Genomic DNA, 15112 nt, shown 5'->3' on the forward strand with positions numbered 1-15112 from the left:
AAAAATAATCTACAGGTTCAAGTTTCTGAGGGTGGGGTTCATTTTTCTCAGAGCGAGTCAGTATATTATAGAAAATGGGTCAATTTATCTTTATTGAATATTGACTGTAGGTCATTTTTTATGAGGTAACTTTACATCATTACATCGGCAAAGATTTGTTCTCAACGTGTGGAGATTTTTCAATTCTCTATCCAACCCATTTATAGATTAAGTTAGTATTTTATGTTAAAAAGAAAACTAGCAATAGAGATAGTTTTATTTATATAGATCTCACATATTTGGACATGCAATCCAATTTAGTGTTGCTCGGTAAACTTCAGAAACATGCCATGTTCCTACTGTTAATTTCGCAGAAGATGTTGTCAGAGAAGAAACGCTCGAATTTATCCGAGTGTTATGATCTTTGTTTACGTCAATCGTAGAAAAGGCAAATGTGATCACGGGAACCTTTGTAAATGAAGGAGAAAAATGAATAATCTGACTCTCCGAACAATGAGTTGCGCATTTCTCATTATTGAAATCAACTGACCCTGTTCGACCTGAAAAATAAAATGTTAACTCTTATTTATTTATTTCATTACAGTGCGATACTTCTATCGTTTATTTTCGTTAGCAACATTATATAGTTGTTGAAAATGTACCACATGTTATTCATATATAAATTTTGTAAAAGTAATGTAAGAAGTTTTATTTGTAACTAGATGTGTGTTGTAAAATTCATTATCAAAAAATATCAATTGTAATTTTCTCATCAAATATATTTTGCCCAGCATTAAAAGCAAGAGATCCACGATGTTTTTATTCGACAAATACACGAGGTCTGAGCTATTTCGGTGTACGGGTAGAAATGATCAAATCTTGTTAACTGTATATGTCGCCGTCCAGAAACGTCGACAAGTAATTTTTTTGTCAAATCATTTACCGATAGTTCACTTTCAAAATACCGCACCAGCAATCCTACTTACATCTTTGAAGTTTTTCAGCATTTAGTCCAGCTCGAAGATCTGGAAAAAAAATACAATTTGCGATCCATAAAATGACATTCTTTGTTCAAGTAAATGTAGTCATCTAACATTTATACACATGTATTACTTTCATTGAGGGTTCGCGCCCACTGGAGAAAAGTAAACAAAAAAGTAAAAAAGGAACGGGCAAATAGACAATGTGCAAGGCCAAGGATGATGAGTCTATCAATGGACGGACCTGTCAATTGTAAAATACCGTGCACGCACCCTAGCACCGACATAAGCAGGATTCAACATTTAAATATAAAAAATGGTGATATTTTAATTTAGAAACATCTGCAGATATTATCATACGGCGGTTATCATGGAACTTTTTATGTGACACTTTCGTGCCATTCCATGAAAAGCGGCAAATTAACCCCAAGTAATAGAAAGCGTGTGCCCTAAACTAGAAAACAGTGGGCGGAACAAAACAAAATGGAAGACGTCAGGTGCCCCTGTGCACTTCAGTAGAAACACCGAAGTTCCGTGAGCTAGATGGATAGCTTCCTGACATGAACTAATTCAAAGTCCCTGGCGTGATCCTTGCCCATAATATTGAGGACAAGTGGTTTTTCTCAACCACTCTGTCACGGATGCCGGATGTCCTTACTAAACATAAAAATATACAAGTACTATACAATGTCGGAAAGAATAAGTATGCATTGCATCTTACAATTGCAATATTGCCATACATAATATACAGCATAGAACATTTTTATAACGCACGTGTAAAATGTGCATAATGAAAGTTGTATATTATATATATTTTGACTATAGAGATAAATGTTATACAATTTCAAATATATCCAGTACCTGCTACTTCTTTTGCATGTTCATTCTTCAACTGCTCAACATCCTTATAATGTGTGGCATTTAACTCCCCAATCTCAGTTCGAAGTTGATGTATAGCTTCTGCAATGGATACTGGATCATGAAGTAGAAGACGTTTGTTTTCGAGGCTGAGGACTTCGCATGAAACAATTACTAAACAGAGCTGAATGCATGAAAACTTCATTGTTTAACGTGGCAGCACTACGTTCCGTTAGTAAATATTTCCTTCGTTGCTTTGGAATGCAAAATATGATTACGAATATTTAGATAAGATGTGGTATTTAAATAGTTTGTTCCAATTTCGTTAAAGGTACTAGTATTAAACCACTGTTCTCTGTCATGCACATATTCGCTCATTTTTAGCCATGAAAGCTTTCGCTTTTTCTAAAGTACACAACACTTTCAAAACACTGAAATATGTGCGGAACTTTTCATTTTTAATAAAATGGAACGCCTTTTTATTTTCCTAGCTTACACCTATTTAAATACAACGAATTCATTCTTAACTATAATAAAACACTTATCAGCTACTAAGGCAGTTGCATGATAAAAAATATTTTCATATTGGACTACTTTATGTCACTTGTTTGAGAGGAATATGTGAAAATAAATCATGATGTATAATTTCAAATTTTGCGATAGTCTAGAAATAAACTCTGCGGATATGACTGGCAAACTTTAAAGGATAAATTTATGAATGCAATCTTTTTGCATTTTATATTTTAACGAAAGCTATTTAAAGGGATATTCAGGCAAAATTATGACAAAAATATTAAAATGATCTTTTGTACTCAACTTGCGCTAAAATGACATTTCTGAAAGTTTCAGCATGAATTTCTGTCTAAATTCTATATATTTTGGATTTGAAGCATAACTATATCTATATATGTTGAACAAAATTAAGATGCCAATAGAATCACCGAATAGTTTTAAAACAAGTCAGGTGACTTGAACAAATCCTTGAAGTTACATTAACAAATAATGTGGATATTGTATGATTGAAACAAGTCAAAATCATTCATTTGATATGTTCTTTAACGTTTCCGGAGTTCACTGTGACAACTATTGTGGAATCATAGCGCTCTAACCTGACCCACGCGGGTCAGGTTAGGAAACCATAATTTTATTCTTTATATGGAGAAAAGTTTTGTTCCCTTACTGTCTAATATATTCATTTTGAGGGCATTTACAGAATAATGAATGAAAAATTCAAAACTTTGCCTGTGTGTCCCTTTAATATGGCATTTTAAAAGTGAAAATAAATACCATTAAATCAGACAACATATGAAAAGATTTCTTTAAGCAAATGACACGATGGTAAGCATGCGTAACAAAATTAGTGTTAAACTAAATGTTTTAAGTCTGAGAGTTCGTTAGATATTCGAACAATATAAAACATGACACATTTATTTACACATTTATATATTTCATAAATTTACATATTTGGACATGCAATCCAGTTAAGGCTTGATGAATAGATAAGTGTATCAGACCATGTGCTGACTGTAAGCGTGGCAGAAGAAGTTGTTACAGCTGATACGCTTGAAGTAATTCGAATATTATGACCTGCATGCACATCCATCATCGCAAATGCGAATGTAACTACAGGAACTTTTGTGAACGGAGGGTTAAAGTGGATGACTTGACTCTCTGAACATTGTTGTTTGGCGCATTCCTCGTAGTGGAATTTTATCGATCCTGTCCGACCTGTCAAAAAATCAGTTTATGCCAATCAATATACATGTATATTTATGTTATCTTTGGTTTTAGAGTGTTTATGTTACTAGGTTGTAATTATTGTAATCGTAGTTTTTATGTCTTTTTGATGATAAAGACTAAGGCTTCTGTATTTTTAAAGGCAGCACGTTAAATTGGGTCTGACGTCTTGGATGATTTAAATAACGTTTAAGATTATATGATCACAAACATGATATTCCTTTATTCACATGGCTTCATAACAGTATGCAAACATTTAAAGAAATATATACGTTTTAAGTGTTTTATCCAAAAACAAGTAAGAAAAAGAAATATAAAGGGTCTGACGAAAAATTTGAACTCAATCTATAATTCATGAAGTTTCAACTATGTACAAATAGTTCTATATAATACTATATTATAAAATACTAATATTATCCTCCGAAAACCATTTTCTATTTTCAGTAACAGTGACCTTGACCAGAGAGGGGGTCCAAGTGCAAACCGAGTCGAGGGTTTTATATAAGCTTGCTTAATATCAAGTTTGATGACAATATCTCATGCCTAACTGTAGTTATTTTCCAGAAAACTATTTTTATATTTTAAGTAACGGTGTCCTACAACAAAGGGGGTCCTAAAGCGATAACAACCCGTGTCTTCATATAAGCTTACTACATGTATATACCAACATTGATTACAATATCTCATTCATAATTGTCCGGAAATCATAGTTCTATTTTAAGTAACGATGACCTTGACCTTAACCTCAGGGGGTCAAAATGCAATACCACCACAGGTCTTCATATAAGCTTGCTAAATACCAAGATTGATTAACAATATTTCATTCTTAACCCAAGTCATTGTCCGGAAACCATTTTACTATTGTTAGTAATGGTGACCTTGACCTTGACCTCAGTGGGTCCAAATGCAATACCAACCTGCGTCTTCATATGAGCTTGCTTTATAGCAAGTTTGATTATAAGATCTCATTCCTTACCCTAGTTATAGTCCGGAAACCATTTTGCTATTTTTAGCAACGGTGACCTTAATCTTGACCCCAGAAGGTTCAAATGCAATAACAACATAGGTCTTCCTATAAACGTGCTAAATACCAAGTTTGATTATAATATCTTATTCTTAACTCTAGTAATTGTCCGGAAACCGTTTTTTTATTATTGTTCTAGTAACAGTGACCTTAACCTTGATTCCAATACAAACTCGAGTCTTCATATAAGCTTACTCTTTAGCAAGTTCATTGAACACTGCCTTTCCTTGTTGATCATGTTTATCATGTTTTGATCACAATATCTCATTCCTAACTCTAGTTATTGTCCGAAAGCCATTTTCTATTTTCAGTTACAGTGACCTTGACCTTGACCCAAGGGGGTCTAAAAGCAATATTGTTGTATTATGTGTATATTTATTAATATGAACAAAGAGTGTGTAATTGTAATATATAACACAGACACGTGTTGCTAGTTCTATCGTCACTGAATGTTCCAAGTATAAAAGTGGCGGGAAGATAATGGACACGCGCATTACAGTATAAGATAGCATTAAGATTAAACATATGTATACAATATACAACAAATATCAACCGGGTCTTCCACTTAAGGTTGCTATATACCAAGTTTGATTATAGTATCTCATACTAAACTCTAGTAATCGTCCGGAAACCATGGAGGCCGACCAACTGACCAAAGGACCGGCCGACCGACTAGTTGACTCCTATATACCCACCAAATTCCGTTTGTGGGGGTATAAAATCTGATTAAGTTGACAAACGCAGACAGAGTCCGTTTTATTAAGAACTATAACATAATATTTAAACAGATGACTCACAATAATTATAAACTAATCGCGTTTCAAGATAACATTCAATATGTTTATAATCCTAAATAATTGCACAACTAGACTTAGAATTCTCTAAACTTTGCTCTATCACGTCATAGGTCTTAATGAATTCTGGGTCATTATTTCTTTTATTTTCAAAAATAAGACGAAGGTCACAAGAACTGCTTAACTGATTTGTTAAAATTTTTGTTGGGTTTTACGAACACAGAACAAGTCAATTTGCGACTTTCTAACTTAATTGGTGGATGAATGCTTCTGCACGTGCCTCTCTGTATATCATTTCAGGCACAAACGGCACCTTAGTAAAACCACCGACGTTCCATAAGCTGACTGGATATCTGTCGCACATTTCAGAATCGGAGCGCGACTCGAACCTGCCGCGTGAAAGACAGGTGATTTGAAGACCACGACCTTAACCACTCGTCCACGGACGCCGAAGCGAATATAATGTTAAGAATGGCCAAGCACACAGAGAGCTGCTGCGTTCTTTGATTAAAAACTGGAGAGATGTATGCTATTTATGAAATAGAAAGTACTCAAATCAAGTCATATCTTTTGTCATAGATTTTCGTGTGAATAGAATTGTTTTTGATAGTAATGTGATGATTCAAAATAAAGTTTAAACGTAGTTTAGCTACCAATACAGAAATTTGCCGCGCTTGGCTGAAGGTTTTATACCACCAGGAGGTCACTTGACGCCTTCGTAAGCACGTACTATCGCATCGTACTCAAAATACGACGTCGTGTACCTATTCCGTGACCTTCGCGTGTCCTGCGGATAAACTACTTAGTAAATATTTGCATCTTTGATATGACTTCGTGTGTAGATCGGATGCCATCGCGTGACCTGGTAGAAATCGTATGTGGATCGGATACGATCGCGTGACTTTCTGTAGAAATCGTACTTGCTTCGGCTGTTGAAAGACTGTCGACCAATTTCGTGACCATCTTCGCGCGAAAATTTAACCATATTCGTATGACCATCTGGTGTCAATTTCGGGACAGTGTGACGCCGACATTATTTGAGTCATGCAGAACTTTGCGACAAATTATTCACAAAAATAAACTATCAAAGATAACCAACGGGTATGTCTTTTACATAAACGTAGTAATTATAATACTTACATCTTTCAAGTCTCTCAGCATTCAAACCAGCTTTAAGATCTGGAATAAACATAACAAGATCTAAAGAGTCAAAGTATAGTAAGATTCTTGTATACTAAATGCATAATTGTGGTTAAGTTCAAATGAGATTCCCTTATTGTAAAGATGTGTTTGAACACCTTTATTTGTTGCGTCTACACCTAGGTTCACATATTTTCTAACCTAACAACTCAATCGAGAGGATATTATAAGTGTTCTTAAGGAATCAGTTGGGGGCAATGACATAGATCACGCTGTCAAGAGAACTGCTGAACACATATATACTGAGGCAAAAATGAAACTGTGCACTTGGGTTGTCCTTTTTTCAGGCTATTCTTGTAAAAACATTTAAATGATACCAAAATCTGGATATTCATCCGCCAATATGATGCAGTCTGTTCTGTCATAATCAAAAATAAACGCCGATGTTTGTTTGTTTTTACACGATCCCAGTTTATATACCGGTATTAAACTAAAGGAATACTTTTCATGTTTATGTGGATAAAATTTAAAGCAAAAAAATATGATAAACAAGATCAACAAGGAAAGGCGGCGTTCAATGAACGCAACCCCCACACGACCCAGCAACAAGAACCAGTGGCAAGGAGCTAATCGTGTATTAAATAACCTGTTCACCTTAACCAAATGTGTTTTACCTGCTACTTCTTTTGCGTGTTCTGCTTTCAGTTGAGCAACATCACGAGAATGTGTGGCATTCAACTGAGCAACATCCTGAGAGTGAGAAACTCTCATTTGAGCTATAGTTGTATTCAGCTCTTCAATCTTTGTTCCCAGTTGATGAAAGGCATCAGCAATAGATTCTGGGTCGTGAAGAAGAAGACGTTTGCTCCCTAAGCTGCAAGATTCATGCAATAAAATTGCCAAAAGCAACTGGATGAGTAAAGATTCCATTGTGTACTGACATGAAACTTAACATTTATATTCGCTAATTTCGTAATACTTTAGTTTTAAATGTTCTTATCTACATAAAATCTGATATTATATAAAACCACAGTTTCTAAAGGTAATACACTTTATATTTATAAGAATATATTTGTTTATTGGTAGTAGAGCTTCAGAGGTTATAACGATAAGTCTATTTATAGTGTATGCTCAGACGATGGGAGTCGATGGTGTAAGTACGATATCTCCCTATGGCCTTAGATGAACCTGCTTCTAGAGTTTCCATTCTCCAACGCTCACCACAGGCCTAATGAGAAAGAATTAACATCACAGCATAGACTGCATGAAATCTTCTGTTGTAATTCAAAATAATAAAATCCTGCTTTTCATGTTAAATACGTTTATGTTGACGTGTTGTAAAAGACTTATTTTTACTGTTAGTATTTTTTGTTATGCCATAACTTTGATAAAGTTCGTATCTTTTATCAGTTACTCTCAGCATTAGCAGACACCTCATCGATACATAGTGAAATAAAATGAAGAGATCGGAATATTTTACCTACTTTATCTAGATTGAAAATATCTAACTGACAAACTTTGAATCGAATAGATTTTTTTTCAAATTTAAGTGTCTCTTACATTTGACTTAAAACATGTGGGACTATTTCTTATAGATATGACTCTTGGTATAGTACTGCGCACGGCATGAACTCGAGAGGTTCTTGAAAGGTTTTTGTTTCATGAATTTGAAATTTAAAGAAAGAAGCGCTTATTAAATTTGAACATATGATAAATAGAATACAAACATGTGTCTGATATAAAATTTATCAGACTCGGCAGGGCCTCGCCCTTCATTTTATCTTACCATTGCCTGATAAATTTTGTAATATTAGACACTAGCATGGTATTCTCTATTCATTCATCGTCTTACATTTCAAACACATAAAAGACAAATCACCTTTATAAAGACAAATAAACTAGGACACACAATGTTTGATAACAGGTGAAAGCACCGAAATGACGATAAACTCTGCGGCCATGCGGTCTTATCTAATTTTCATAGTTCTTCTTATAGACATTAATGTTATTTTCAAACGACTCAACTGGGGATTTTTTTGGCATGAAGGAACTAGAAATAATTGCGGGATATTAATATTTCATTTAATGTATATCAAGACCTGTACCTTAAGTGGAAAGTTTTAGATTACACCCATATGTGTATTTCAGAAATAAAACTGTACATAATACACTTAAGAAAACGGAATAAACCGATATAGCCCCAAAATACGCTTTCAGTTTATTTCTAAGTATATTTTGTAATAACCATTTGCATATCTTTGCCTTTTTTAAGTGAACCATCTAGTCTTTGTAAGAAATTTAAAGTGTATGTTTTAGGCTTTTGGGTCTCAGTGAAGTTCCTGTAATCAACCAAACATATGGTGTTGCTAAAAGTTCCTATATACTCGAGATGTGTCGGTGCATAAAGAATCTTGTTTTGTAACTGTTGATCGTCCAACCAACAATACTAAGCAGTTACATAGCTTATTATGCAGAGTTAAACTGGAATCACAATGGATCAATCTGGCATTATAAATAATCATATCAGTGTTGTGTTGAGTTAGGTTTGAGATCTGTTGAGTCAAATTAAGATTATGTCGGGTCAAATCTGCAAAAATGGGACTCCACATTATGTAGAATCAGAATGGCGATATGATGGGTCAATGAGACATTATTTAGATAAAGATTGGCGTTATACTGGGTCAATAGGACATTACGTACTTAATGGAACTGTAGATCATATATTTACTTTGAAATTGTGTAACTGATTTTAATCTCAATAAGTTGTGCATTTGTAGATTATAAAAAAGCTTTCGTTTCCGTAAAAAAGAATTTTTTTATGGAAGAAACTTTTAAAGCACAATGTAGATGATAAAATGCTAAGAGTAATTTAATTGTATTTACGACAAAGCTAAATCATGTGTAAAAAGCACTCAGGGTTTATCAACTTATTTTACAAGTGCAACGTACAGGTGTCCGTCAAGGTGAAAATCACCTATTTTTTTCTATCTTCCTGAATGATCTTGTGGAGCATATTTCATATATTTATAATGGTTTAGATTTACTTTCACAGTCTGGTAAAAATGTGCTAAGTGACGATATAGAGGAGGTTTACTTTAAATTGTTTTAATGTTTGAAATTATTTTTTGTCCAATAGGATTGCAGTATTTCAAATGAATCATAACACATTTACTTTGGTAAATCGGCAAACTGTTAATCAGTCTAGTAAATTGACTGTTTATAAAAATAATTTAAAACACTAGTAACTGATAATGTCAGTAAACTCGTAATATGGGCATGGTGTGGTGACAATATGGGGTTTTATGGGCCTCATGTTTTGTTTGGGGCACCTAGTATTTTATTTCTTTCTAGTCTCTTGTCTCTATAAGTCATTCTTAAGTATCTCTAGTTTTATTTTTTATTTATCATACAAATTAGTTTGTCTACAAGCTTTGTTTACACATTTATATAATTGTTTGTTGTTAATGCTCATTTGTTTACGACATTTCTGTTTATAACACTGAAAAAATTTTGAACTTGACGTTATGTTGAGTCAATCTGCCATTATGTAGAATCAGATTGGCATGCATAATGTTGGGTCAAATTGGCGTTATGTTGGGTCAATCGGACATTATGCAGATTCATATTGGTGTTATGTTGGGTCAGTCAGACATTATGTTTAACCAGATCGACGTTATGTTGGGTCAAGCAGTCATTATGTAGACACTAATTGGTGTTATGTTGGGTCAATCGGACATAATGTAGAATCAGATTGATGTTATGTTGGATCAATCTAACATTATGTAGAATCAGATTGGTGTTATGTTGGATCAATCTGCTATTATGTAGAATTAAGATTGGTGTTATGTTGTGTCAATCGGACATAATGTAGAATCAGATTGGTGTTATGTTGTGTCAATCTGACATTATGTAGAATCAGATTGGTGTTATGTTGGATCAATCTGCTATTATATAGAATCAGATTGGTGTTATGTTCTGTCAATCTGACATTATATAGAATCAGATTGGTGTTATGTTCTGTCAATCTGACATTATATAGAATCAGATTGGTGTTATGTTCTGTCAATCTGACATTATGCAGAATCAGATTGGAGTTATGTTGTGTCAATCCGACATTATATAGAATCAGATTGGTGTTATGTTCTGTCAATCTGACATTATGTAGAATCAGATTGGTGTTATGTTGGATCAATCTGCTATTATGTAGAATTAAGATTGGTGTTATGTTGTGTCAATCGGACATAATGTAGAATCAGATTGGTGTTATGTTGTGTCAATCTGACATTATGTAGAATCAGATTGGTGTTATGTTGGATCAATCTGCTATTATGTAGAATTAAGATTGGTGTTATGTTGTGTCAATCGGACATAATGTAGAATCAGATTGGTGTTATGTTGTGTCAATCTGACATTATGTAGAATCAGATTGGTGTTATGTTGGATCAATCTGCTATTATGTAGAATTAAGATTGGTGTTATGTTGTGTCAATCGGACATAATGTAGAATCAGATTGGTGTTATGTTGGGTCAGTCTGACATTATGTAGAATCATATCGACGTAATGTTGGGTCAAGCAGACATTATGTTGAGATACATTTGCGTTATGTTATGTCAAGTTTACATTGTGTTGTGTCAAATTTCCATTAATGGGATTCAACTAAGGTTTTGTAGGGACTATATATATTATCATTATTATTTGTGTACCATTTTATGTTGGTCTAGACCAGTAACTTGTGCTAAAATTCTTTAGATCATTCGCTCTATCCGTTTATTTGGAAATATCAATTGTGCAAAAATCTCAAATATCACTTTTAAACGGTTTTAACTAAAGTCGGATTCAGAATGGCATTAAAATACAACATTCAGTTTAATTAGAAGTATATTTCTTTTTTCCTCTTTTACATTTTTCCCGTTTTAAAGTGTATAAAACTATATATCTTCTTGAAAATTCATTGTTTGAATTCTAAAAAAAGAATACTTCCAACATGCTTGTAGGAAAAAAATATGTATTTAATGTATTTTATTGCCTTTAAAACAACATACAGTATTATGTTTTGTTCCGAAACCTTTTATTCTGTTAACGAACAACACTTGGAATCGTTCGTAATACTATGGAATCAATATAATTTTGCTGTTTATAACCTTTATAAAAAGTATTTCAAACAATTATAGCTTTATACCATTTCTTTAGCGAAAGAATTAAAAAAAAATATGGGATGATTATGCTTTTTGTCTTCATTAGAGCTCCTAGTCCGGTAGTTATTATGTTGAGCCAAAATGACAACTGACTGAGTGAAAGTGGTATGATGTCGGGTAAGACTGTTGCAAGGCGGAGTCAAAGTGGCGTAAATCTAGGTAAAAAATGCATTCTATTTAGTCAAGATGGCATATTTTGTTGAGTCAAAATAGCATTATGTAAGGTCTAGTTGACATAATTAAAAGTCTATATGGCATTTCGTTTATCCCAATTGCAATTCTAATGGGTCAAACATGAAACGTAAGTTGGTTGCCCAGTCGTTGTCACAAATAAATAAATAAATAAATAAATAAATAAATAAAAATGAGGTGCAACCTTATAAATATCCATAAGACCCAGGGCTGAGATATTTGGTATGTAGTATTGTCCAGTGGTAAAATATGATAAACAATATCAACAAGGAAAGGCGGTGTAACCCATCCCCGCACGACCACAATACAAGATCCAGCGATCAGGAGCCCAGGAGGACCCTACAGAAAAACAGGACAGGGCAGGCAAAAGACAGAAAAAAACTTGGTTTTACATCATGTTTTATAGTAAAACATCGTTTAAACAGTTTCTCCGAGGGTTTAAACATTTGTTTTGAAGCATCATGTAGTACACAATTACAACGTATATGCAGGCGTCACACTGTCCCGAAATTAACAACACATACGAATATGGAATTTGAAATTTCGCGCGAAGATTGCCCCGAATCAACAGCCGAAGCAAGTACGATTCCTACAGAAGGCCACGCGATCGCATCCGATCCACACACGATTCCTACCGAAGCTCACGCGAGCGCATCCGATCCACATACGAAGTCACCTCAAAGATGCAAATTTTTACCAAGTAGTTTACCCGCATGACACGCGAAGGTCACAAGATAGGTACACGACGTCGTATTTTGAGTACGATGCTTTCATGCGTGGTTATGAAGGTCCCCTTCGGCCAACCGCGGCAAATTTCAGTGGCGGATAATATTGGGAGCTTAACTACGTTAAAACTTTATTTTGGATCTTCATATTACATGTACTATTAAAAAAACAATTCTATTCACACGAAAATCTATGATAAAAGAGATGATTTCGATTTTGGTATGGTAAATTAACCGCATTTAGATGGAGACGTACCGCATGCAACATCTTACGGGGTAAATGTATCTCAGTTAATTTGATTTGCAAGAGCTTGTAGCAACGTAAAGGATTTTAACGAGCGAAATATTTTCCTTACAAGCAAGCTTCTCAAACAGGGCTACAGCTATTATTAATTATTTTACAATCGTAACTTTGATTTAATTTCAACACTTCTGCGACAAGGGATTAGCCAGTCTGATTTTTGGGGATGTTATTTACAAACTTGGTATGATCTTGGGTCATTGTCATTTGTCTGTTGTCTTTACTAAAATTATTAAACTTTTTATTAAAAGAAGTTATGACCCTACTATTAGAAGACCTACCGCATGCTTAGTGTTCAACACTTTTACAATTGGACGCTACGCTTTCCTCTTTTGATTACATCTGGCAGACCAAGTGGGAGACTCTATGATGGACAGTTCTAAAAGCCCTTTGGGACTGAATTGCCTTAATGTGCGTCTTCTGTCTTGCTTCGTTGGACCCTTGTAGGTGATTTTCTTGTTGCTCTGTCTTCCTTTAAGACATTGCATACTTTTGTTATGGTCAATGGATTTTCTTTTATATGTTTCTACATGATCATTTCAGTGTTCACCTTTTGTAACCATAACAACTGTTAGAATTTCACTTGGCGGGATTCATTTGATTTACACTTCTCGTTTATAGGAACATGGTGGGGCTAAGAGTGAGGTTTGGTGCACCATTAATCGGTTTAAACTCCCCAGCAGTACTTTTTCTGCTGACCGTTCCAATGCGGCGCCACTCTGTGTTTCTCAGATGTATGTCTTTGTTGTTTCATACTGCTTTGGTGACATATGTGTCTAGTCTCCCTTGTTGTATTCTCGTCTACGGTAATTATCTTCCCTTTTGCACCTAGTTTTAGTTCTTCAATTTTGCCCCCCCCCCCCTTCCCCGAATCTCCTTGCTTTGTGGGCCTATTAATTATTATTATTAAATTAATAATAATTTATTTGTTTTCTTTGATTTACTTGTCGGTTACTATTATTTCTTCTTATATGAAGAAGGCTCCTTGCCACTAGTTCTTGTTGCTGGGTCGTGAGGGGTTTGCGTTCATTGAACGCCGCCTCTCCTTGTTAAAGCTGTTTATCATACTTTATCATGCCACCCAAGGTTGGCATGTAGGAGTTGCTCTTCATATTTTCTAAGGTGTGTCAAAATAAGCAATGCTGCTGCCGTCTTCTTCTCAGTTGACTCATCATCAAAGCATGAAATTCTGCAGGGAAATAAATTGAAAATAATTGTTAATTAATTGCAAATAATGGAAGCTTTTGATGTCTGTGTAGAGATTTACAAGACTGACAGATGAGGAAGATGGTCTGAGGCTAGCCTTCTATATGTCCACCATGATAAAACTTGAGCCACTCAAATTTGCTTTTTTCGTACGCATCGTGGTCCCATCTTGATGACATCGTTCCACAATACGATGGCGACACGACGCTATTGCGGGGGTTTCACGTAATCGTGTACCATTCTTAAGACAATCGGGAATCTTCGTGTTTCCTTCGTATTGTCTTCTTGGCGATTGCACCGATGATCACACGAAGTTAAGATGAAGACGACACGATTTGACAAGATGGCTTCACGATGGCCTTACGAGGCGCAAAATTGGCATACGAATTCAACACGAAAATGAACCTTCGCAATGTATTCCGGCAATTTTGGCATGCCAAACATTTTGGGACCGCTCACGAAGTTACTGCCGGAACCTGAAAAATTTTAGCAGGGGGTCATACGATGGCAAAAGATGCTTTCACGAATGGCCCGACGTTATAACGATCAGATCCGAATTTGAACATTTCCTTATTCGTGTGTCCATCTAATGCCAATTTCGGGACAGTGTGACGCCTGCATTGTGAAAATCAGGACACGAACGTTCAAAATGAGCTGACTCCGAGGATCACTTTATATTACATCGTCTTACATAGGAAAACCCCTAAAACTGTTGCTGTCTATAGATACAATATTTGATGTGCGGCATTTTCTAGTAGACCTCTTCCAATTTTGATAAAATCATGACCCTTTAGTCAAAATTGGCAACGCCTAGAAGGTCAACATTTGCCCAGTTTAGGAGGTCTCTTAATCTTACAAAGGGTCATGTACGAAAACATTTAAAAAATATTTTCTTTTTATAAAAAGAATGAGAATTTTGTGTCTATCTTATGAGTTAACATCTCCACTAAGTTATAAAAATGCAGACATCTAGCAATCAA

The 15112-nt window shown here is 34.8% G+C and overlaps 2 protein-coding genes across 2 annotated transcripts; both read right to left on the reverse strand.

Annotated features, from left to right (window-relative positions):
• Nucleotides 1-258: 258 nt before the first annotated feature.
• LOC132728184 (uncharacterized) lies at nucleotides 259-2262 on the reverse strand. Its single transcript, XM_060713815.1, has 3 exons — nucleotides 1821-2262; nucleotides 966-1004; nucleotides 259-539 (listed from the first exon to the last, which is right to left on the reverse strand). The coding sequence occupies exons 1-3, from the start codon at nucleotides 2020-2022 to the stop codon at nucleotides 271-273; spliced, it is 510 nt and encodes a 169-aa protein (XP_060569798.1). The 5' UTR covers nucleotides 2023-2262; the 3' UTR covers nucleotides 259-270.
• Nucleotides 2263-3249: 987 nt separating this feature from the next.
• On the reverse strand, nucleotides 3250-7499 carry LOC132728189 (uncharacterized). The gene is made up of 3 exons (XM_060713821.1): nucleotides 7187-7499; nucleotides 6513-6551; nucleotides 3250-3545 (listed from the first exon to the last, which is right to left on the reverse strand). The coding sequence occupies exons 1-3, from the start codon at nucleotides 7440-7442 to the stop codon at nucleotides 3274-3276; spliced, it is 567 nt and encodes a 188-aa protein (XP_060569804.1). The 5' UTR covers nucleotides 7443-7499; the 3' UTR covers nucleotides 3250-3273.
• Between the last annotated feature and the right edge of the window lie 7613 nt (nucleotides 7500-15112).

This window comes from Ruditapes philippinarum, unplaced genomic scaffold (assembly GCF_026571515.1).
Source record: "Ruditapes philippinarum isolate M1 unplaced genomic scaffold, ASM2657151v2 ctg4786_1_1_1_1, whole genome shotgun sequence".
Lineage (NCBI taxonomy): Eukaryota > Metazoa > Mollusca > Bivalvia > Venerida > Veneridae > Ruditapes > Ruditapes philippinarum.